The 26,416-nt window shown below is 33.1% G+C and overlaps 1 protein-coding gene across 7 annotated transcripts in view; it reads right to left on the reverse strand.

The window, feature by feature from the left end:
• Positions 1-26,416, reverse strand: part of CSMD3 (CUB and Sushi multiple domains 3) — a 1,102,347-nt gene that overhangs the window by 363,700 nt on the left and 712,231 nt on the right. For all 7 annotated transcript variants that reach the window (XM_059042775.2, XM_067017123.1, XM_067017122.1 and 4 more), the window contains 5 exons: positions 21,729-21,916; positions 18,393-18,581; positions 8,250-8,366; positions 3,523-3,738; positions 1,669-1,857 (listed from right to left, as the gene is read on the reverse strand). In XM_059042775.2, the coding sequence (XP_058898758.1) occupies positions 1,669-1,857; positions 3,523-3,738; positions 8,250-8,366; positions 18,393-18,581; positions 21,729-21,916 (899 nt within the window). The remainder of the gene's footprint in view (positions 1-1,668; positions 1,858-3,522; positions 3,739-8,249; positions 8,367-18,392; positions 18,582-21,728; positions 21,917-26,416) is intronic.

The following is a 26,416-nucleotide window of genomic DNA, read 5'->3' on the forward strand; positions in this document are numbered from 1 at the left end:
ATTGGTGAGTTGGATAGGCAGCAGATTATTCTCAATATAATAAGAGTTATGACAGCATCTAAATTCTGAACCCCTCCTATATTCCAGGGATTGTATTAGGTGTCTGACTGGCATGGCTAATCTCTTTAACCCTTATAACTAACATTAACAAAATGTTGCGACCATTTTGCTGATGAGAAAAGTGAAGTTTAGAAAAGTGAATTAACCCAATTTCAAATGACCAGGATATAAACCCAGGCACTCTGTAGCCCTCACTTGGACTAGTCCCAAGATTCTCATTAATACTCACACCAAAGAAAAATGGAAATGGGAGCAATTCAGATAAGGAGGGGAATTCCAAATCTGGCAACAGCAGAAAAAACAAAAAAACCCCAAACCCCAAACATAAAAACAAAACCGAAGGACTATACATGTCTTCCTGGAAAAGATGTTCTGAGTATGACTACTCATCACCTCGCAGCCTCTGTGGCTGCTTGTGCCATTTCTATAAAAGCCTATGATTTTTAAAAATAAATTTCACCTGTTGAATATCAGCTTGTCTGTTATATAACCCTTAGGGGCTGTGAAAACAATCTCATCACTATAAAACTTAATAACTTGAAAGATCAAATTTTTTTTTACTAGATTTGGGGATCCACAGGTATTCCCACCACATTCTATACAGTGGACAATATATTGAATAAATCATAAAGAGTGTCCTCTTCTCCATTTGCATTTTCATCTGTGGGGTATATTGCCTCCATTAAAAAAAGAAAAAAAGGACAAATTCTTAAACCACAGATCAAATCTCTACCAATTTGCCTGATTTTTTAGCATATTATAACTTACAAAGATGTGTGACCCACCATTAAATTTATGATTAAACTCAAATTAAATGCTTTTGAGAGTTTTAAGAGCTTTATGAAATAATAAAATGATCTTTTGCATCTTGTTCTATTGTAAAAATGAGTACTGATAACCACTGAATGGGTGATGACCTAAAGAAATTCTTGCCTCTCTATTTCCTAATATAAATAAAAATGACTTTAAGTGCTAGTGAAAAGTCCTTCATTTTCTCTACAGATATATTTTTTTAATTTATCAGTCAAAATATTCATTTCCAAAGGTTGAAGTGGTGCTCCAAACTTTCACTATTTTAATTATTGCAATTCTTTATCTCACGTGAAATGAATTCCCATCTTAATTCATCTATCATAACAGATTAATTCTATAGATTGCACATACTGAGTCAATACTTGCCTTGATGGTCCTTAAATTATCTATTATTTTCCCTTGTAATCATGTTTCCTACATGTTAATTCTAAGTTATAAAATATTGTCAAAACTTCAGTTGGAAGTCATGGAAAATCATCTATTAATAGAACACAAGAATGCAATTTTCTGTAAGCTCTCAAAATATGATTCTGTCATCTACCTATTTATCTATCTATCTATTCATTCCTTATTCTCATCATCTGAAAACAAATTTAGAAGCATGGTTGGTTGAATAGAACAGTTGAGAAGGTAATTGAGGTATAACAAATTGCCAAGTGGAAAATATATTGAAATAACTAATATGAAATAAATGAAGAAATTCAACAGATTATTAAAAAACAAAGGGTGTATAACCATGCAACTCCATGGACAGTGACTACACATACGAGCAAATGAAAGCAGCTGACCACGTACCCACACACCTTGGCAGAGGTGCACTCCACACTCGTCGGCCGCCACCAAGACAGATGATCTCTGGCGTCCCTTCCAGACGATAACCTGATGAGCATGAGAAGGCCAGAGTGTCACCAACCCCAAAGCTGAACCCAATTCGGTTACCATATTGAGGAATTCCAGGATCTTCACAAGGCTCCAGATTATACTCTGTAATTGGATGAAGAGAACAAAGAAAATGTTAGTAGTAACCTTTAAGGGTATATTCCTATTATTTGCAAAATGGATGCCTTTAGGGCCAGCCATACATTTTAAAAGTTACTATATGTAAAATTATGGGTATATGCTGATGGCACACATAATTTTCTTTTGTGAAAGGTCTACTAGTTTAATGAATACTCTTATGTGTCAAATTCAATACAGGTGAGAAAATGTCACCTTCTGAGTGATACGTTGAAAATGTAGTTATTTATCTTGTATTTTTTCTTCTGCATTAGAAATATTTCCATTTCATATATTTTTGACTTATAATAATGGCATAATAGATTCATATTTTCAAATGCAAAATATCATTTAGAATGAAGTGATTTGCATTTTGAAATGACTTTTACTTAATGGTTATAGTCTAAATGACAAAGGCTCTTGTGCCTCTACTATACAAGAAATTCAATTCATCCATATTCTGAAAAACATGTTACTTCAGATGCAAGGGTTTATGTAAGACTGAAGTGCCAATAAACGGATAATTGTATATTATAGATTTATACAAGAAAACTTCCTCAAGCAATGAATAAGCATCATGAAAATGAACAGTTAAACACTCTTCAGGGTATGAGAGAGTAGAGTTAATTAAACAACAATATTATAATTTATATATAGTCCTAAGAAGAAGTAGCTTATCTAAAAATATTTCCAGAGCACATGCTTAGTATGTAATTGCAGTGGAGAACAAGAGGGATTGTTTCATGTTGATGAGCTATTATTTTATTGTTTAAAAACTTATTTGGATATACTTTTAACATTCTAGGTTAAAATTGATTATGCTCATTTGCTATTCACTATGAAATATCTCAATTATTTTAGAAGACAAGTATTTTCATGTAAATACTAGAATAACTGTTGAAGAATGAGGTTAGTATTTTTAAGATTTTATTTATATAAATTATATATTACTTATACAATTATGTATAACTGTAATATTATAAATTTAATGTTAGTAGGTTGGCATAAAATTTACTTATTAATTTGTTTCTGTATTCTCTTTCACTACTCCATTTAACTAGAAAGTAGAACTAATAAGAATACATTTTTATTCACTTTGGTCTTATAATTTTTTTCCTGGAATCCAAGTTATAATGTTGCCTACAGATGAGGTTATTCTAGAATAAAAGAATAACCATATTACCTTGTTTCTATATCATCTAGTTGCAAATGAATAAATTGTTTGTCTTAATCTTGGCCTATAAACTATGCCTTTTTCCAAAAGACAAAACTAGAATATCACTGGTTTAACTAACATTTCATTTATGGCCTAATTGAAACTTTAAATATATGTATGAATTTCCATTTTAAGTTCAAATGGCATTTTAGCAAGTTTTTCTCTGTTAGAATTCTGCAGGATGCAAGTTAAAGAAATGTATTTATTGTATTTCTATTAAATTTGTTAGTGAATTGATTTATTTTTTGCTATTATTTAAAGGTTCCTTTTAATATATTACTATAGACAATCTTCAAGGCATTTCAAAGTTTCATTAAAATTTGTTGGCAAATAATTTCTTTTTTCTTTTCTCTTTTTTTTCTCTCTCTGTTTTGTCATACATAACAAAAGTTATGCTCATACTTTTAAAAATCTGATTTTTAAACTTGTTTTCTTACCAGAGAATGTAATATTGAATCCTTCATATGATATTGAAAAATCTGAAATGAAGCGCAACTGAGCCCTGAAATTTCCATAGAGACCGGCATTGATTGTTGAAGGAATTTCTGAACCAGTCAGGCGTGCCAGTGGTTGGGTAAAACTACCATTCTCTGTGATCAGTAAGTAGTCATGATGGTCTTCCAAATGAAAGGTGTGAAAATTGAACTGCACACCTATTAAGGAAAAGATGAAAATTAGACTTATAAACTTTATCAGTAAAACACATAGAGTTACCAAACTAACAAAAATCAGGACTCTTCTTATAATTGATTTCTCTCAAAATGAAAGGCACTCCTATAAAATATTCTAAATGTATAGTATAATATCTTTCTTTTGTTTGGGTTTTTTTCTGTTTGTTTCCTTTAGCTTCTATACAATAAATCATATCTTAGAAACTACTTGGAAATAAAATTTTAAAATTAATGCCTAAAAGGAAATCACACAAGTTTTCTAAAAATTTCAAAGAAAATTTATATCCTTTATTTAAAATAGAAGTGCTTTGGCAAAAGTAACCACTCACTCAACTTCTAATAGTATAGGCTAGTTTGACTACTTTTCTTTGTAGTTTATATAATGGATTCATACAACGTATGCTCTTTCGGGACTGAGTTCTTTTACTCAACATTAAGTGTTTGAGATTTATCTCTACTTTTGTGTGTGGCTGTAAGTTACTTATTTTTAGTGATCCATTTCATTTTGTGAATAAAACACATTGATTTATCTGTTCAACAGTTGATGGTCATTTAGATAGTTTGCATTTTAGCACCAAATGCAGATGGTGCTGCTATGAGCATTCAAGTATGACTTTTGAAGAACATATGTGTTTATTTCTGTTGGATAGATATCTAGAAGTAGAATTACTGGCTCATGTGAAATAAATATACATGTATATGTATACATTTATATATTTCAGCTTTAATAGATACTACTTTACAAAGTTGCTCAGCCAATTTACATTTCCATAAACAAATCCAATTGCTCTGTATCTTCACCAATACTTGAAAGTTTTTTATTTTTTCATTTGTTCTGTCCTGGTGAGTATGGTATGCCAATGCACTGTGGTCTCATGCGAGTGTTTAATGACATTATATCAAATGCATGTGAAAGGCTAACAATTACACACACACACACACACACACACACACACACACACACACGCCATACTGCATGTAAGATATCAAATGGAATAAAGGATGATACCACATTCATCTTTCTCTTGCAGTGCTTAATAAATTTGCTTACTTGATCTAAAAGAATCACCAAAATCTTCAGTAAACAATCCAAAAGCCCAGAGTATGATAAAGTAACATTCTCTAACATTATTCATCAACTTTATAGTTCCAAATGCTGGAGAGTCTTGGAGTCCTCATTGCTTTTTTTAAAACTGAAGTATAGTTGATTTACAAAGTTGTATTAGTTTCAGGTATACTGCAAAGTAATTCAGTATATCTGAATATATGTATATATATATATTGTTTTTCACATATTTTTCCATTATAGATTATTACAAGATACTGAATATAGTTCCCTGTGCTATACAGTGAGTCCTTGTTGTTTATTTTTTTATATATAGTAGTGTGTATATGTTAATCCCAAACTCCTAATTTACCTCTTGTTTGTTAAAAAAACAAAAAGTGACATAAAATGAGACCAAAACAAATACACCAAAAACGTAAGTAATGATAAGATGTGTTATTATTCCATAATGGGTCGTGATTTCAATTTGGAAAAGATTTGAAAAGTACAATGATACTATTTTAATTCTTTTTCAAAATGTAACACTTCTTTTTTTCTCTCTCTCTCCACAACGAGCCTTTTTTAGGAGGGGTCCAGAAATTAAGCCAGTCTTTCAAATGTTCTTCAGTGTAAATGTGGTAATTGACGCTAGACAGATGTAAATGAGAATGAGGTGTCAATGTGGCAAGGAGAAGATGCTTTGCCATCTAGATGAACTGATATCTAAGTTTACAAAATAATGAATGGAAATTCAGATTAAGTCAATTTGATTTTGATCAGAGACTAAAACTAAGAAAAACTAGGCAGGTAATACAAGAACAGATGGAAAAAAAAGAAGAAAAAATCCATTATGCATGTTTTTCTTAGAAAAATGTGGTTGTTCTGATATGCACTGAATTAATACTTGGGAAAATTAAAAATTCTGTTAGATAATGGTGCTAATAAGCCCATTGTGAAGTATTACATACATAGTCTTTCTGAGACACACTTTGTCCATTTGAAAAATGGGGTTCTAATAGGGTTGTCTTGAAGTTTAAATGAGACAATATAGGGGATGACTTGGCACAGTGCTTTCACAGAGGAAGTACTCAGCAATTGTTAGCTATCGTTATTGTTTAATCCTTCAACATGAAAGTAAATTGGTTTCATGTCACTCTGTCCTAGTCAGCTACTTTATAAAAGTAAGCCTCTTTATCAGATTACAGTTTAAGCAATAAAATCTGTTTTCACTGCAGCCAAACAATTTAAGACCTTTGGCTGAAGGTCAATTAATCCAAATAAGAATATGATACTAAGAACCTACTATATAATAGGCATTATGGAATATAAAAAAATTAGAAGATTGTAAATAACTCATGGTCTATCTGAGGGAAAAAGATACATAAAATAAAAGTTCAAACATTATGCTAAGTGCTATAAAAGTGATTAATGTGAGTCAATATAGGAGCATAGAAATAGAGGTAGTTTGTCAAAGGTATCAGCAGAGGCTTCTGAAGTCAATGACCTTCAAAAGTGAACAGATCTTTGTGGAAGAGCAACCCTGGGATAGACATTTCAGGAAGAAGAAGTGGACAGGCAAAGACATACAATCTTAATAGGGCAATGGGTGTTGAAGAATAGTGAGAAAAAATCAGTGGTTTCAACATCATAGTACCTTCTCATAAAAGTGATAATTCAAGAAGCCTTATTAAGGCAATTATTTTACAGAAATATAAGAAAAAAATTGGACTTGAAGTAAAAATATCATGAATATCTAGGTTTTAGTTAGTCGTGACACTAACTATGACCTTGAGGGGGTGACACATTGACTCATGTGTGCACGTGCATGTGCGCATTTGCGTGTGCTGGGTGAGAGGTCAAATTATATTACCTTGACAATTTCTCCAAACTTTAAGAGATTACCCTTCAAACAACTTTGGCTACACTTTGGAGTTGTACTTCCAAACAATTTTGTGGGCTCTTAAAAGAAAAGCATATAATCTGCATTTCTTGCCATGTAAATACAGATTTAATTAACACTTGCAATCTGTGAAGATGCAAAACCTTAAGTGTTAATTAAACCTCTATTTACATAGCAAGCAGTACGTAGCCCTCCATTTTCTTGTATAATACAAGGAAGCTTATTTTAAACTCCATTAATCCACTACACACTGGAATAATAATAACACTGGGTGCTTTGGTTAACTTCCAGCAAAGAGTCTTCCATTACAGAGAACAACAAAAACGACAGTTTACAAAGTCTTCTACCTCATTCCTGCTGTACAATACCAGAATACTCATTGAAACAGAATTTTTTCTCAATTATATTTAATTTCATTAAAATAATAATCCTTATATAATCCTCACTGTCACGATAAGGATGTATAAGTTTAATAAAGGCAAACTTCATTTGTATCTCAAATATTCTATCAGAACTGCAGATATATCTCACATAGTTGAACAGGAGTATAAAAACACATTGTGTAAAACACACAATGAATTCAAATTATTAAATAAAGCTTTAATTTTTAAAATTGTGATATCATCTCATTGCTAGGATTCTGTGGGTGGGGTTATTTTAGATCTTCTATAGTAAAGTTAATAAGTACAATGTCATAGTAAAAACCAATAAGAATAATATAAGAATAGAGCTAAAACAAAAACTACTTCTCCAAAACAGTTTTTATCATGAATAAATTAACTCTTTTAAAAAGATTAGCATGTAGATTTTTTTCAGGTAAATAATTTTCATCCATTTTCGTTTTGATATATTAGAATGCCCATTTTCCCAGTGTCAAGTTTTTGCCTTAACCACTTATATTGCTAATATACTATTTTGGTTGTATTGCATGAATGAACCATACTTAGTACTACAAGGAATTTCATTTATTTGTTCAAAGGACATTTATTAACATCTACCATATGCACAGTGCAATTTTATACTCTTAATTCAATTACGTGAGATATAACTGCAGTTCTGACAGAAAATTTGAGACATATTTCTAGAATGGTTATAAATTTACACAGGAAATATAGTTATAAAAAATAATCATAAACATTTTAAAAACAAGTGTATATAAACATGTACTGTTTGCTGTACAATTGGTTCAGCACTTCAGAGTATCTTCCTATTCCCCTTTGAACTTTTGAAATCAACCCACTGTGCCAGAGACAACAGCCATCCTGTTTGAGATTCTGTTGATATGAAAATTCCAAATAACATTAGTTTAATATATCAAAAGAAAATAAATGTCTCATATTACCATTCTGACAAAAACATGAATATAATACTATAGAAAAGTAAATATAATCCTCTGCTGCAGTTACTCAAATTGAATTTTGTGTTAGCATATTTTAGTACTGATCTGGTTTTGCTCATGTAAAATGACATTGTAAAGGACAATGAAATAAAAATAGATGCAATGAAAATTCAGAAGATAGCCCATTATCATTGTGTGAGGCAAATTACCTTTTCCATGGGTTACATCAACAGTCCACGTACAATTCAGAGAATTTGGATAAAATTCCGGGTAACCAGGTGATAAGATTGTTCCACTAGGCCCTCTAACATCCCCTCCACATAATGCTGAAAATACAAAGAAATGCAGTCATCTGATCAGGCATAGTTAGAGAGGCAGAGGCTGAACAAATCTCTCTTAAAATAGAATGAGTCTGATTATTTTTGCTTAAGTTACTTCCTGGTAATAACAGCAATATGTAAAGACCTCTTCGAATACTAGGAAATCATTTCATCCTTTGCAGCAGCACTAGAGAAGAAAAAGATATGTAATAGTATCTGAAAATTAATATTGGCCCCAGGAGAATTTAGCTCAACTTTCCACATTTGCATTTGAAGTACATACTTATCTTACACATTTCTAATTATAAGCAACATTTGCATAAATTGGTTGTAAATTAAACATGAGTAATTGATTCTTTAGCAGTCCCTCTTTTACTAAGCTTTAAAAAAACAAATTGTTAATTATACAAAATTATTTGTTTTAGATTCTTAAAGGGATATATGTCATTCTTCATAGAATTCTTTTTAAAACAGTGAAGTAAACTGAAATTTTGAAGGCTACTTCTGCACTTGTACATTTCTCTGGGAAATATCATGAACAAAAAGGGGTTTCTGAGAGGATATTGATTTTTTAAGTAAATACTCCAAGATAATAAAAATAAATAAATATTTATGAACTGAGGTCAAAGTGATTGAAATTTGATTCAATGTTCATTTACTCTAGAATAAATGACAGTTTACAATGCCTTCTACCATCAGTGGTTATGATATTCCAGATAATTTTACCAGTATTAAAAATGAAAGGAAACAAAGATATAGTCAGGTAAGAATGTACATTCTCGTGGAAGCAGAGAAAAATTGACTCCTTATTCCATTCCACTTGGAGATGTCTACTCTCTTAGACATGGGCAACATGGGTAAGGGCAGTAAGAACTGTGAATCAACATACAGCCTTATCTGCTCTAATCGTTGCTCAACTTCCCTGGGATACCAGAAAAGTGAGTTTTGGCTTTATTGTCTTCCATGATTTCTTCCAAGTAGCAACGCTGAGAAGGAAGAGTTGAGGCAATCTGGCTGCTGTTCTACACTGACCTGACTAGAAATAGTAAGTCTGCAGTTCCTAGAAGTATTTAATCAGGCTTAGATTTACATAAATATACACACAATTAAAAATCACTCTTGGGGCTTCGCTGGTGGCGTAGTGGTTAAGAATCCACCTGCCGATGCAGGGGACACGGGTTTGATCCCTGGTCCGGGAAGATCCCACATGCCGTGGAGCAACTAAGCCCACGCACCACAACTACTGAGCCTGTGTTCTAGATCCCGCGAGCCACAACTACTGAGCCCATGTGCCACAACTACTGAAGCCCCTGTGCCTAGAGCCTGTGCTCTGCAACAAAAGAAGCCACCCAGTCAGAAGCCTGTGCACCACAACAAAGAGTAGCCTCCGCTCACTGCAACTAGAGAAAGCCCACGCACAGCAACGAAGACCCAACACATCCAAAAATAAATTAAAAAAAAAAAAACCCAAAACAAAACACTCTTCCCTTTGCTACTTCTTTTACTTCACCAAGGAATAAAAGAAGGTCTTGACTAGTACCTCACTTGGAGTTGTCTTATAGCCACCTTCTTGAGACCAAGATAAGCCTATGCTTCCAATTTCATTTATTATTAAGACATTTATAATAATATTCATGGTCTGGAAGCCTAGGCTCCTGTTTAGAGCCTGCACAGACCTTTATTGGTGATTATTCTTATTGAAACTTTCAATTTTCGTTCAATTAAAAAAAAAAGCCTCATTGTGCTTTTGTGATCAAGTTAAGGGCTAGGTATATCATTTCCATTGTATCTTGCTGATAATGGTGGTGCTAAGTTGACCATTTTTAATTTTTCCTTGTGATTCATTCCGCTTCTTTTTTTTTTTTTTTTTTTTTTTTTTTTTTTTGCGGTACGCGGGCCTCTCACTGTTGTGGCCTCTCCCGTTGCAGAGCACAGGCTCCAGACATGCAGGCTCAGCGTCCATGGCTCACGGGCCCAGCTGCTCCGCGGCATGTGGCATCTTCCCAGACCCGGGCACGAACCTGTGTCCCCTGCATCGGCAGGTGGACTCTCAACCGCTGCACTACCAGGGAAGCCCTCATTCTGCTTCTTGACAGAGAACTGTTTATTATTTCATTAAATTATTTTTACATACAATAATTTGTTCCTAATACACTATATTTCATTTTATTCTCCATTGTGAGAGTCCGACAAAAAAACAATACAACATGCTATGAATTTGTTGAGTGAAATGTAATGAGTGAAAATGCTCTTACTGGATTAAAACCTACAATCTCTATTTGAAAGGAGTATGTTTCATATAGCAAGAGTAAAAATCAGTGAACAGAAGCATTAAAATTAAGAGAGTTGAATTATTTAATTAAATTAAACACAAAAAATAACAAAAAAGAGAAATGTGAAGTTTTAGAAAGTACATCAGACGTGCTCCTGTGTATGCATGTGTGTGTATTTGGTGGGTGTACCAGTTGTAGAGGGAAAGCTCTTCTATTCATCAACATTCTTTCAAATAAAGCTACTTTTAAAATATTCTTCTTTCTGTACTTAGATAATTTCTTAGAAATTTGCAGTCTGCAAGCTGCACCTACCATGTGTTGAAGGTGGGTGTTAAATGAACATTCTGCAGATAAATGGATAAAGTTAAGTAACCATAACACATTAAAATGTCTAGGAGAAATGGTCAGTAACTCATATATTATTAATGAAACTTTATATTGTTACTTAGATTATAATCAGATGACAAAATATAGAGTGCATTTTTATGACACAGTAGAAGTTTCTGTTATTTGAGAATATTAGTATTGGATAAAGGCCTTGAAAGGAACTGACTCAACTGACAGAATTTCACAGTAAATAATGGGAAAGAATGTGATTAAGTCTCTTTCTCTTCTTTTTTTATTTTTTTTTGAAAAATGAAACTGAAAATATGAAAATACTTGTACTTTACCTTGTATGTAATAAAACTTAGGATAAAATTGCAACTACTCACTCGTTTTTAGCAAAAACAAGACCAAATGTGACTGGTACTACTCTGAAGACTTTTATTTTTATTAACTCAATTAACCCCATAACAACCCTATGAGAAAAGTACTATAATTATTCACAGTTTACAGATGAGAAAGCAGGCACAGAGAGAACTCAAGCAGTCTAGTTCCAGAGTCCATGACCTTAAGTTGACTCAAATCAAGGGCTGATTTTTTTTTTCCACATTACAAGTTATTTTTTCTACAAAAAAATACTGTACTGAACTATGATGTCCTTCACATGTTTGACTTTTTGGCATTCTACCTCAAATGATCAATCTATATAAACATTATTCAAAGGTATCATTCATTTACTCAGATTCATTTAATACTTTCATCTTCAAATCACTCTCTCTTTAAGCACCTCAAAGCTAAATGTGTCAATATATTTGTCTATGTTCTTATCTTTAATTGATTTATATTTTATGGATTCTCATTTGTCAATGGCTTTGTGTGTGATTAAAACAATCTGCCATCATCATCAGCAGCAGCATTTTCATCAACCTAATGAAATCCTTCATCTTTCTAAAAGAGATCATTTTACATTGCAAACATTTAGAATAGTATTTGCTTTATATTATTGGCTTTTTGAACAACCACAAAAATTTAGCTACATGTGCATTGATATAATGCACAGTGATAGATGCTAATGCAAGTGTGAGTTGTCTTAATTTCTTAATTGGTTAATTTATTACTTCATATTCTCTCAATCTGATGATGCTTGCTTCTCTAAAAAGGTCTCTTCCTGTTAATGCCAAGAAGTGTAAGAGGAAATCAAAGAACCTATTAGAATCAATCATGAGGGGCCTAAATATTAAGATGAATAAAAAAAGAAGTTTTATAAATGAGATTTATTTTTCAGGTAGAAAATGGAACTCAAACACATTGTAAAATACATAGTGGTATAGAAACTATTAAGGAAAATTTTCCAAGAATATTTTTTAAAGAAATGCTGATAATTAAGTCAGTTCAACAGAACATATGACCCTTCGTATAGTAAACTTCATTAGAATAAGAATATCGCAAAAGGATGCCATAGATCTCCTGTCTTATCCTTTATATCCCCTCTTCTGAAGGAATTCCAATTTATCCCAATAACCTTGCTAGCTGATTCCATATGTCTTTAGGGATACAAACACTTCTGTAACAGACACAATAGGTTTATATGTTCTTATGAATGGAAGATAGACAAATTATATATCAAATGAATCCTTGAAACACTGCAGAGAATTTAGGAAGCAATAAAATAAACATGAATAAACAGTTACTTTATGTTAGAGCAAACAGCTGGCAAAGAAAAGCATCTAAAAGGACAAAGATCATAGCACAAAAAAGTAACAACAGTAGCCCAAAATATAAACTGAGAGTAATTAGACATATTGTATATGTCTCTACCCTAATCTTGGCTATTAGCTTATTTTTCTCCTTGATTTTTTCCACATACGGTCACTACCCGGTCGCATGATAAGAATCAGAGTTTTACAATAGTGAAGTTTCTTCAAAAGCCAAGCCCTTAAATGTAATTGCTCAAACTCAGAAAATTACACCTTGCACTTGGTAGAGATACATACTTGGCAATTGTTAAGTTGTCTATAACTAGAACAGATTGTTTCTAGACCATTATCAATCAAACCACTTTGAGAATTGCAATGCAGCAAGGAAATAGCTACCTATTACAAATCCCATTATGATTTTTTTGTGTTTTTAACCTCAAATTTGTTCTTTTATTATTTCTAGGTCTCCTTACTTTGAACTGTTTACCCTTATCTGAGACTATTTATTACTTGAGTTCTATGCACCATGCAGACTTGAATTCTTGGACCCTAATTATCAATCCATGTACTCTCTTGCTATGTTAGTCTATGTACCCAAAACTTTCAATAATATGGAAGAAATAAGGGAAATGATAAAGTTTAAGTACATTCAGTTCAATTTTGGGTTCTGCCATTAATCACTTAGGTGACACAGATAATCATGTAATCTCTTTAGTTCTAAAGTTCCCCCCAAATAAGAAGGCTATATTGTTTATCAAACAAAATGGGATAATTTGAGGGGAAAATTGGAGTGCCAAGAGAAAGAGTGAAAACAGGACTTGTCTTAGGTAATTCAAGACATGTGGTCTACCTATCTATTTATCAAATAGGGTGGCTGTCTTAATTAACAGTGCCTAGTTCCTGAAGGGTAGAATCATACCTGGCATATGACCTCAACTTTACCTGTAGTACTCATAAAAACTTTATGTCTCCAGTACACAGAAAACATCTCTTGGTGTGGCTTCTGATATATATGCTGCCCTTGACACTTGTTGGACAAAGCAGAATGCTATTCTGGTTTTTCCTGTCTGACCTTCTCTAGAGCCATTCAAAGCTCAGTTCTATGACAAACACTGGAGAGATATTAAAGAGTGAGATCTAATCAAAGTGGCTAGTAAAGCATGCTGTTTTGTTCTGTTTTAAATCTAACCTCTTATGTTTAGATGTCTTTCAAAAATGTATGTTATAGGAAAAAGAACAACACATGGTTCTTGACCTCAAGAATATAATAAGGAAAACAAGAAAATGAGTATAGCTACTATCTGCTCCACGAGCTCAAGGAGAACACATAATGTTTGTTCATGCTCCACAATATTTCTTTAGTGCCTATACAGTATAATTAACAAATATTGATTTAGTGAATCAATAGGTGGCAATAAGGTAGCAAAAAGTCCCATAACAAGTAGAGAACTACAAGGTCTAGGAAAAGTTGAGATTTTGCCCAGATGCTTTATTCAAGGAAAGTATAATCAAGTCACTGAGTTGTAAGGTACAACATGATAAACATAATGAGTGCTGCTGTATGTCATACATGGAAGTTGTTAAGAGGGTAAATCCTAAGAGCTCTCATCACAAGGAAAAACTTTGTTTCTATTTCTTTAATTTTGTATCTGTATGTGATGGTGGATGTTCACTAAGCTTATTGTGATAATCATTTCATGATGTGTGTAAGTCAACTCATTATTGCTGTACACGTTAAACTTATACAGTGCTATATGTCAATTATATTTCAATAAAATTGGAAGAAAAACATATATAAAAAATAAGTTGGAGACAAATTAACAACAACAAAAAAAGACTGACTAGGAGTTTGGTAAAAACAGTGTTGGAAAGGGCTAGGACATTCTAGTGGAAAGGAAAAACATGATGAAGGCAAAGGGCAGAAAATAAAAATGCAAAATTAAAATAAAGTAAGTATTCCCAAAAGACTGGAAAGAATAGTCTGCTCATTCTTTCACTAAACTCAGGTTTATTGAGCACCAACTGTGTGACAGGAACTGAACTATTCGTGGCACTGAGGTCATAACAGTGAACAAAGTCCCTGCCATATAGAACTTACATTTTGAAAACAAACACAAAACAAAAAAAGCAGACAACAAATACATAATGTTAGAGAGTGATAAATACTATGATGGAAAATATAAGTGGCATGACAGGGATTACTCTTTTATGGGGAGTTGTCAGTGATATGACTTAAGTGGAGACTGAGTGAATTTAGGAAGAAGGACATGTGACTATATGAATCCTATTCCAGAAAGAAGGAAAAAATGAGAGGGGGGGTTGGAAGGATGGAATGGGAGGAGTGAGGGAAGGGTTCTCAACATTTGAAAAAAGCCAGAGACCTCTGTAGCTGGAGTGCAGAGGCATGAATGAGGGAGAAACTTGTGAGAGATGAGTCATGGGAGGCAGTCAGGGCCCAGATTACTTGGGGGCAGTTAGGTCATGCAAAAGTTTTTGGATTTTGTTCTTCTTGGGATGCTAAGTGCTAGAAGATTCTGGGCAGGGGAGTGCCCTGATCTGCCTTAACTTATAAAATAATTACTCTGGTTGCTTTCTGAAGAGAAGACCTAAGAGATCAAAGGGAAAGCATAGAGACCCCTCAAGAAATGCATGGTGAAAGATAAGATATCAAATTTACTAAATAACATAGAATCTAACTGAAACATTTCTCACTTGAGGTTCAAGATTCAAGGTTTCAATAATGAAACAAGATAAATTTAGTAAGATCCTTTTTTTACTCAGAAACCTAAGTACACAAAAATAGAATTGAATTAAAAGTATCTGTCCATATAACATGTTAGATTAAAAAAAAGTCCTATTTTTCAGTCACATATTCCAAGGAGTACAGAATATCCATAAACTATTTAAACAGCTATATGTATTTTTATACAAAATTCTTAAACATGTGGCATCACTGAGGGAAGAATAACAAACCTACAATTGTACTCTTCATTTTAAAGAATCTTAGTACTTTACTATTGCAGAGAATGTGGGCAGGAGGCCGTGTAATAGTAGACTTGTGCACAGGATCTGGATCAAGGCTGCCTGAGTTACAATCCTGATTCTGACATTAACTAGTGGGATGACACAGGGCAACATACTCAACCTCTGTTTGCCTTAATTTTCTCATCTGTTAAGTGGTGATCATAATGGCACTTACCTCATAGACTTTTTTTGGTAAAACAAGTTAATATACCTAAAGCACCTATAGCAGTACCAGCACATGGTAAACCCTCATTAAATGTTAGCTATTATTATTATTATCACCACCAACCCTCACTGACTAGTGTGCTTTGTGGATCAATTAACTATGGGCTATGAAGAAACTATAAGAGCTAATGTGTATAAAAGTGAGGCATGCTGTACCTTGAGTATCCAGGCAACTAGGCCAATGGAGGTTATACTCTTGGATCTGGAAAATCAATTCTGTTTATTAGCTTCTCCTCCCTTTAACCCCAGGAAGTTTAGATTAGCTGCCTCTGGGGAAAAAGTTTAAACTGAAGGAAAGCCCTAATCAAATCAGTTTACTAGTTATAAGTAGTTGAGTTCAGTTAATTTTAGAGGCTTTATACAAAGCTCAGACATTCAAAAAATGAATATAACTTAGCCCTTGTCCAGTTATGCTGCTAAGAAAATGGGGATACAAAAGAGGAGGACACATGGTTAAGAATCATGAATTCCATGATTAATAATTTGGACTTTCATTCCTAGGAAACAGAGAGCCATTAAGCATTTTTTGACATGGGATAGAGCATGAAATACCTTTCATGTGAAGAAAGGAGGTTACATTTAAATAGTTGGATATTGAATTTAAGGTTGATTGCAGTTGCATTGACAAGAGATGAGGAGGCTATATTGCTCCCAGGAAAACTAGATACACTCACTTTTATTATTAATAATATTTAAGCATGCTGGTATACTTGGACATTATTTTTATTCTCCTGCTTCTTCTGATAATATTGCCGCCACACATTTTTACTTTGGTGAATTTACTCATACCAATCATGTGGCTTCACCAGGATCTGACAAACATACTTTATACCAGAATCATTTGTCTCCAACCACAAGGATGGATGGACACATGACCTGGAGAAAGCCAATCGTAAAGTGAGCTTCTCCTTTCCTACAGTTACGAGTATAATTATGGACTGATCAGAGACCTTTCCTGGGAATTTTCAATTAGAACAACAAAGAAGAACTCTCATTCTCCTCTGATCCTGGAAATATGAGGTTACATGTTTCCATCTTCATGAGAGTGTATTCTCCACCTCCAATTTCCCATATGGAAAAAGCCCGGCTGCAGTTAAAGAGAATGATGCCAATAGAGAGAGAAAAGCCAAGATGGAAATAGAGATATCCTTGAAAATGTTTGAATTCATGATTATAATTAGCAATGAGAAGAATGCCACCCATACCATTTCTAAGTTTGAAACTTTGAACAACAAATTCTGCTTTCATTTTAAAAAATCAGTTAGAGTTGGGTTTCTGTCACTTACAACCACAAGAATGCTGACTATTACAAATGGTATTGTACCAAATACAGGGAAGAAGTGCTGATGATTCTTTTAAACCTTGTTATAAAAACAAATTGACCGGGCTTCCCTGGTGGTGCACTGGTTAAGAATCCACCTGCCAATACAGGTGACATGGGTTTGAGCCCTGGTCCTGGAGGATCCCACATGCTGCAGAGCAACTAAGCCCGCAAGCCACAACTACTGAGCCTATGTGCCACAACTACTGAAGCCTGCGCTTAGAGCCCATACTCTGCAACAAGAGAAGCCACCATGATGAGAAGCCTGTGCACCTCAACGAAGAGTAGCCACTGCTCACTGCAACTAGAGAAAGTCCATGTGCAGCAACGAAGACCCAACACAGCCAAAAATAAATTAAATAAATAAAATAAAAAGCAAACAAAGAAGCAAAAAAACAAACTGACCTAAAGCTGTTACAGAAAAATGATGGCACTGACAGTATTTGAAAATTTAATTATGAAATGACAAACGTAATCTTCCACTTGGCAAAAGTATAAGAGTTAGGAATAGTGTTATAAATAAAAATTAAAGCCCAGAACTAAATAATGAATAGATTTACATTGTGTGTGTTTTTATAAAGCAAGTGTGCAAGCACTTCCCAATCATAGGAAAGCAGCTTCTTTCACTGTATTTTCATATGCATTTTCTGAAAAATGAAGGATTGCTGACTTAGTCGCCACAGAAACAAAGAAGAGGTAAGGACACTGGTATAATATTTTCTATAGCCAGGAACTTGCCACCGCAGGGCAGTCTGGTACATTGCCACAGTGCTGTGTAGCTAGGTAAAATTTGAACTAGTACATGTTGCCTTTCAGGCAGAAGGTAAATGCTCTATCTCTTCATTGCATTCATCTGACACCAACATGACACTTTCAATGCTATTTTTTCAAGGACCTGAAGCACACAATGGGCACCTAAAATGGTTACCGCAACACATTTAAAAAATACATATAGCATCTTTAGGCATGGGGTAAGTTTGGCTGATTATCAATATTCATTCTTTTGTTTCTTTATTAATGGTTTGATAACATAAAATTGGCAGACTTCAAGATATTCTTTTAAACATATGAAATATTTATATTTATGTTCAGCCTCACATTTTACAAGATTATGTTCACTTCTTTGGTTTATAAATCAGTTTATTTTGCATATTGAATGAATTCTTACCATCACATGTTGGAAGTGGATGACTCCACCAGTGGTTTTTCTCACAAAGAAGGGGCTCTTCATGGCTCAGCCTGTATCCTGGGTCACAACTAAATGAAACTGTAGATCCGATGGAGAAATCATGACCATAGCGACGACCATGTACAGGTATGCCAGGGTCCAAGCAAGAATAGGTGTTCACTGTAACACCTGGAAAACAAAGGGAATATGAAAAAGAGTAAGCTTAATGAGAGTCAAATTGCTGAAATTGATTCTCATTCCTTCAAACAATTGTGAGTGGTCATTTTTACAAATAAATTAATGTGCCTACAGCTTTATTTTAAAAACTAGCAGTTTATTTCACAATTTTTTTGACATTTCCTACCCACAAGGACCAAAAAAATCAGGCCACTATTTATATAAAAACTTGATGAAAATGTATAATTATCTATCAAACTTTGTATTATAAATTATATATACACACATATACAATAATAATAGCAATAATTAATGTTTGAACTTATTATATTCCAGGTACAACTCTAAAATGTTTGCAAAATTTACCTCATTTGGTCATTAAAATAATTCTATGAAATTAGTTTTATCATTAAAACTCCATTTGATTGCTTTAGGAGGCTCTAAATATGTCTTCAGAGATTGGTATCTGTGTCTATGGATTTGTTCTGCATCTATTTATCATTGTCTTATTTTATGTAATATTTAGATATCCAAGAAACATGATTACATCTGTATTTCAAGAAAGACAACATAATACACACCCTTGGGGTTGGGGGATTGTACTTAAACAAAAAAAGGAAAGTCTATTCTGTGTTATTTTTATTATTTTAATGTGTTTTGTAAATGATAAATAATCTTATCTTATTGGTACAAGTTTTGTAATCTTCCTGTTTTGAGAGCAAGACATAAGGGGTAAAAGTGCACAAGACAGGGAATAAAATAAAATTCTAGAGTGCAATCACTGGTAGCATTGCAAGAAATCCTTCCCATAAAATTTTGGTTCAACTGGAGAAATCGAGTTTTCTCTTTTAATGGATTCTATTAAAATAAAAATAGAAATTCACCAAACACCAAATACATTTTTAATGTTTTAAATAGTATAATAATTAAAGTTTTATTCTGCTGATATTGAGGCATGTGAATGATTCATTTAAAGAAAATAGTTTGGTTCCCTTCAGCTGAGAAACTTACTAAGAAAGTGTCAACAGGAAGTGTTTTATTTGTTTTCTTGGCAAGAAAGGGTTTGGGATGTTACTAAGTAAACCAGAAGACTAATTAGAATAAAAATGAAAGAAAATGATCTTTTGTAAACAAATTTAAATTGAAAATCACTGCCTCCTAGCCAGATTTGACCAAAATCAACATCTGTTGCGCCTCTCATCAACCTCAGCATTTCTCAGCCTCCACTCTGCCATTTAGGCACTAGCCCTCAATAATAACTTGGACTATTTCACCAAGGGCCTACAAGTGACAAACATGCTATCTATAATAAAGACTCTGCCTTAGCTAAACTTGTTAGGCTCCTCCAAGTCCTTATGATTAGGTTTGACCCTTGGGCTCTGTCCTTGGCCCACTTAGTTCAGTTTTAGCAAGAATCTGAACTAAATCTGTTGGGTCAGTTTATTGAAAATCTCCACAGTTTTAATAACACTTTGCATGATGGTTTAACTTAATCCTTAAAATAATCCTGTGTCTGAGAACATGATTACGACCACATACCTTGGTTGAAGTGGGACTGAATGTGATATATCGGGCATAGGATAGAACAATGGACAAAACAAAAAAGGTGTCTGCCCATTCTAGCATATTGATACAAATTAATTGCTAGTGAAAATTAATTTTGAAATAGATTTTTAAAAATGACTACTCTGACTCAGCTTTAACTAATAAATGTTAAAGATCTCTATTAAAGTCCTAATTCATTTGAATTCCCAAGTATGTGTTAATCCTCTCATTGCATTTTACAATAATGTTTAGGAAATATACTTCCATGCCACAAAGCTCTAAATAAAGGGAAGTTAATATAATTAAATAATATTGTTGATAAGGTTAAAAAGAGAATAGCTATAAATATATATTAACAATTTAAAAAACCCATGCGCCCAACCAGAGTTACTGAAGAGAGACACCCTACATGGAATATAAAGTTACAAATTTTAAATGCTGAAATTTTTTTCCTGAGGGGGAAGGGGGCATAGGAGACTTGAATATAAAAAGAAGTGATATAATATCTATCGGAAACTGATATAAAGATATCTTGCAGTAATCTTAAATGTACTGTTAGACACATTCACCAAAACTGTTTTTCATGAAAAGATATATGGCAATGTCTTTTTTTTTTTTTTTTTTTTTTGCGGTATGCGGGCCTCTCATTGTTGTGGCCTCTCCCATTGCGGAGCACAGGCTGCAGACGCGCAGGCTCAGCGGCCATGGCTCACGGGCCCAGCCGCTCCGCGGCATGAGGGATCTTCCCGGACCAGGGCACCAACCCGTGTCTCCTGCATCGGCAGGCGGATTCTCAACCACTGCGTCACCAGGGAAGCCCAGCAATGTATTTTTAGATGAAAATGTGTGCATATGTGAGTTTATATATATGTATGCAACCATGCATCGTATACAACCACATTTGTTTAAATATGTCAGATGTTTATAAACAAAAGAGACTCATTTCTATGCATATACCAGAATCATTTTTTCAAAAAAAATCAGACATATTTTAGACTTTTTAAACAAAACTAAAGTATTTTAAGTGAAATTATTCTAAACTGATTCCAACACTGTGAATTAGAGCCTGTTTTAATATATAGCCTTTGGCTAGTTATGTTAGACATAGCTGCATATATATGAGTATATATTTTACTTTTCACTGTTAATATAATTTTCAATACTTCATATAAAATAATAAAATTGAATATTTTAATGGAAATGTAGGTAGAGTCTGAATAAAACATAAAAGTATGATTGAATTTATGAAGTAAATGCTAAAAGAATTTGTCAATGCTCATATACATCTTAGACTGCCATTTACTGCCTATTGTTGGCTTTTCAGCACAAATAACTATTATGTGAACTCAATTTTAAAGATTTTTTATTTGCTATTTCTGACATTTCCTTAGTATTTCCCTTCATAATGATATTACATAGATATTGTTGGAAAAAATCTAGTACAGAATTTACTAAAACACACACCTTGTAACCTATTAGCATTCTCATAGGTCAAGGAAAGTTTTGATTTTCTTTTCTTTAATAAATTTCCTAGTTCTCTTAATGATACAATGGTAATATCAAAAGTATGGAAAACAGAATAAGGAGATCAAAAAACATGTTGGCATTACTTACTTTCATAATGAATCTTGAAACCATTATTAGAACGGCTATTGTCTGTTGTAAATAGAAGGTATATAAAATTACTGCTACTAAATAGAAACTGGGGCACCTGTGTGCCATTGTAAGATCCAAGCAAGGGTGACAGAAGATTTGGCCCATCATGAACTTCCAGAACATCATAATTCAGTTCAGTCTGAAATCTAAGATTAAGAGACATATGTGAAAATATATTTATTAGAATAACACTGTATAGGAAAATAACACTTTAGATTGCTATTTAACTTATTATTTATAATTTTTACCAGCTTTATATACAATTTTCTTAAGTTTTTCTAATATCTTAAATATCATTTAAGGCCCCACCATTTAAGAATACCAAAGTTATAAGCTCTTATTCCTATGGACAATTTTCATTTAAAAAGTATGAGTGTACATACTTGTTGTTCGCAAGTAAGATTTCTTTCAAATGTTACAGATTATCTTCAGTAAATAAATGGCCTTTTCATTAACCAAGCATGTTTTTGGAGTCATCTTTCTTTTGCTTTCCTCATGTCTATGGAAAACTATGTGATTACTATATTTATCTTCAATCAGATCATTAGAATTTCATCATAACAGTATACTTCAAATCTGACCTCTGCTTCATATAGTTATTTTATTTTGATTTTTGATAAATCTCTTTTGGTCATTAAATTTTTTATATAATTTTTATTTAGATTTTTGGCTGTTGTTGCTGCTATTGTTTTCAATTTTTTAAAAAGATACAATTATTTTATAAACTGTATTCAACACAGAGCTACTTTTAACATGTATAACGTATTCATAATAAAATAAAATTTTGTATTCCTTCCTTGCATTTCAAGAGTATACCACAGTCTGAATCTGGATCAGAAATCTTAGTTGTGGAAAAAAAACTACATGGAATCATGAACAGCTGAGTATCTTACTCACTTCCCATAATGAAACTGCAGCCCAGCACATCCTTTTCCTGCCTTCACCAAGGTTTTCCTATACATATTTCAGCTTTCAGCTTAAATTGGTCCACAGGAAGCCCTTCCCTGACCTCACAATGCAGGTTAATTTTACTATATTGCCACAATTTATTGTGCCTTTTGTAACACTAATCATAGTTGTTTGCTTGTTTGACGGCTGTCTCCTTTAAGAGTCTATAAGCTCCATGTGTTCAGACAGTTTCTGTTTTTGTTGATCTTTTGCATATAGCAGACACTCAGTAAACATTTATTTGATAAATGAAAGAATTAATGTATTTTAAAGAAAACAATACTTTCTTTTCTCTAGGGTTGTTATCAACTTTATCAAAAAAAGCACTCAATATACTTGGATACTTCAGTATTAACCATGCATTTTCACCCTTTTAGAATATATCTTCCAACACATGTTTTGGCAACTAGTTATATTCAGTACACTTTGAAAAATAATTATCAGTTGAAATGTCCACCAATTTTCAGATAATCACTTTATCATACCTACCAGTCTTTTCCAGTATTACGAGATTAAACTACATTGTTCCTCAAAAAAACAAAACTAAAACAAAACTCAAAACCTGGTAAAAACAAACTGAAAGAAACATTTAAAAATTAGAAACTTTATTTCATTATAAAATCTCTGATATGATTATAAACATGGCAAATAAGTAGTCAAAATAAAGTGTATAATTTAATGCTATTTAAGAAAGACAAATGAAATATTTTTAGATTTGTACCACTGTTACATCCTATTAAGCAAGACTTAGTAAAATGAATGGATTTCATAAGTTTATCTTACTTTTTATTTTGCAACCTGGAATATATTGTATTTGTCTAAAAATAACTTTTCCAATAATATGATTTAGAGTAGTAAATGTATAGGAATATGCTATGTCCTTTAAAAAAAAAAATCAGGCAATTATGCATTGTGAATCCATTACTTGTTTGGTAGTCAGTCTATTGTAGTATATATATATAAATTTTTTTTTAGGAGTTTAATACAGCAGGTTTCTATTAGTCATCCATTTTATAAACATCAGTGTATACATGCCAATCCCAATCGCCCAATTAATCACACCACAATCCCCACCCCCACCAGTTGGTTGTGATTCTGGTGTTCTTGTAAGAGGGAGGGAGAGCATGTCCTTCTTCTCTGCCATCTTGAACCAATCTCCCCCCTATTGTAGTATTTAATTGGAGTTTCACTTTGATAGCTAGTCAGTTGAACAACCAAATTAAAGTGCACGCAAGAGTCAGGGAGATTGCTTTGAACTGAAATTTAAAGAGATTTAATTTGTAATAGAATAGCAACATTAAGTAGTGATACAGAGAACATTGTTCAGTAGGAGTGAATCTTTAAAAAGAAAATCATCACAGATTTGCCTCAAGGAACAATAAAAATACATTATAACAACAGGGGAAATGGAATAGAGTAACACAATAATTTGAATCTCTTTCATTTTGTATTTTAAGATAGTTGTATAAATTTCTCATGAATTGCCTCAATCTGGTGTTCATTTGTTTATAACATTATTGTTTATCACAAATGAATGTTATGGAGCCACTAGATGATATTAAAAATGAAACTGAATCTAATCTTACTAAATTTTTGGTGTCTTTCAAAATGTTCTTTGTGTAATCCAAAACCATTCTGACCAAACTGAAATAGTTCTCATTTTAAAAGTTGCACTTAGGAAGACTGATACTGATAGCTTGTGGTCAAGGAGCTAAGGAACGGAAAGTGACTAGAAAGACAGGTTTAGGATTACTAGTAAAATGAATTCAGTTAGGAGCTGCCAAATAATGAGAATCTTTAAGAAGAGAGGGAAGAAACAAAGCAAAAATTCCTCTGCAAATCTGAGAATAAGACAACAATATGGCTATGTTAAGAAGAGATAAACAATGAAAACACATATGTCCGTTGGTGGTGGTGTTATTTTGTTTTGCATTTGATAGGAAATTGTAATTCTTAAGATTTTATTGATTTAAGCTACTTGAGATAATCTCAAGAAGCCAACTAATGGCTAATATATTTGTAATGTTTTTCGTGTTTTTTATTTTCTGTAGATTAATTCTAAGCAATCATGACATTTGAGAATATAAAAAAACTGCAAAATAGCTATGCAGCCACCTTAATTATATTATCTGATTTTTAAAATTTCATTGTCAACCAAATTAATTTAGGTTATTCATGAATAGTAGAAAGCAAATGATGTTACTCTGTAATAAATACAATCCACTATTTGGAAACAACTTCTATAAAAAAAATATTCTCAGGATGAGAGGAACTATTAAAGAGTTAGCAACCAGTGTCCTTATAAGAGCTCAGCTGGAAATCAGAAGGGAACTAGTTTTTTTAAGAACATAATTCTTGTTGGATACTTTAAAGATGATATCTTTTTCTCAAAACAATCTTAAGGGGGAAATGAAACACAAAGATATTATAAGGTCACTAAATAAGGAAGAGATAGGTGTACATATTTCTGATTTCAAAGTGACTATTTTATGATACTACGTAATGGATAAAATTCTCATTTATAATTTTTAACTTGACGAACACTGTTGCTCATTGTTTTGCTACAGAGCTACTTCTAACCACATAACAGCTGTTTTTTAAATGGGAATTACTTTAAAGAAAACAGTTTCTGACAGAGTACATGGAGTATGGGCAGCTCTAAAGCAATATTTCACACCCTTAAGGGTCTTTAGATAAAAAAGAAATGGAAGATTTTAAAATAATTTTCCCTTCAAATAGCTCAAACTCAAGAATCTTATGGGCTTGTGTGTGTGTGTGTGAAGGGCAGATAGAGGATTCGAAACCCCCAACATTTCTATTTAGAACATTTAAAAGAATTGGGGACTTTATTTATCTTAGTTACAGAAAGTATGATTCAAAAGAAATATACTGAAACAGCTGTGCCTTGTCTACTCTAAAATAGTGAAAATACCATCAATAAATGCATAAAGCATTCTAACTCTTGATTCTTCCAGTGTTTGGGCTAATTAACAAGGAAGAGCTGAAAAAAATTATTGGTATCAAGGAAGTGAAGGAGCTAGGAGATTTGTAATATACTTGAGCAGGTAATTTAGGGATTAAGAAAAGAGGCACAGTTGACAAGTCCTATTCAGTGATGCTCATGGGAGAAGCCAAAATCTTTGCACTCTGAGAATCATTTCTCACCCCAGGCCTGTTATGGTTCAATGTACAGAACTGTTTTTGGTTGCTGTGCACAAACCCTAAGAGTGAAAATCACTTTTCAATTTGACTCTCTTGCTTCCAGCCTAACTTAAAAGATCTGTGTCTCAGGAAAGAGGTAAGAGAGCAAGAAACTGGCAGAGTAAAAAGTACTAAGTAAACCATATGCATAGAAATTAAAAGGTTTTTCTCTCTATCATTGCATCTTATAAAAATGGCTGGAATGAGCTGCCTACTGGAGCAGTGAACAGCCTTGCTGAAGATCAGAAGAGTGACCTAATACAGCCAATCTTCAAGGACTGGAAAGAAATGCTCTTGTGCCCATGAGAAACTCTGGTCTGAAGTGCAGGGGGTGAGGCCTCTGAACGCAGGCCCCTATGAGCAAGTGGAACTAGACTGAGCACAAAGGAAAAGAAAAAAGTGTGGAGAATCTTGAAGTTGTAAACCTGAGACCCACATGTAAACCTGGGTGGAAGTCTTTTGTGGTGGAAGCGGTGACCTGGGCCTCAGATACCAGC

This window comes from Kogia breviceps, chromosome 17, assembly GCF_026419965.1.
Source record: "Kogia breviceps isolate mKogBre1 chromosome 17, mKogBre1 haplotype 1, whole genome shotgun sequence".
NCBI classification, from domain to species: Eukaryota; Metazoa; Chordata; class Mammalia; order Artiodactyla; family Physeteridae; genus Kogia; species Kogia breviceps.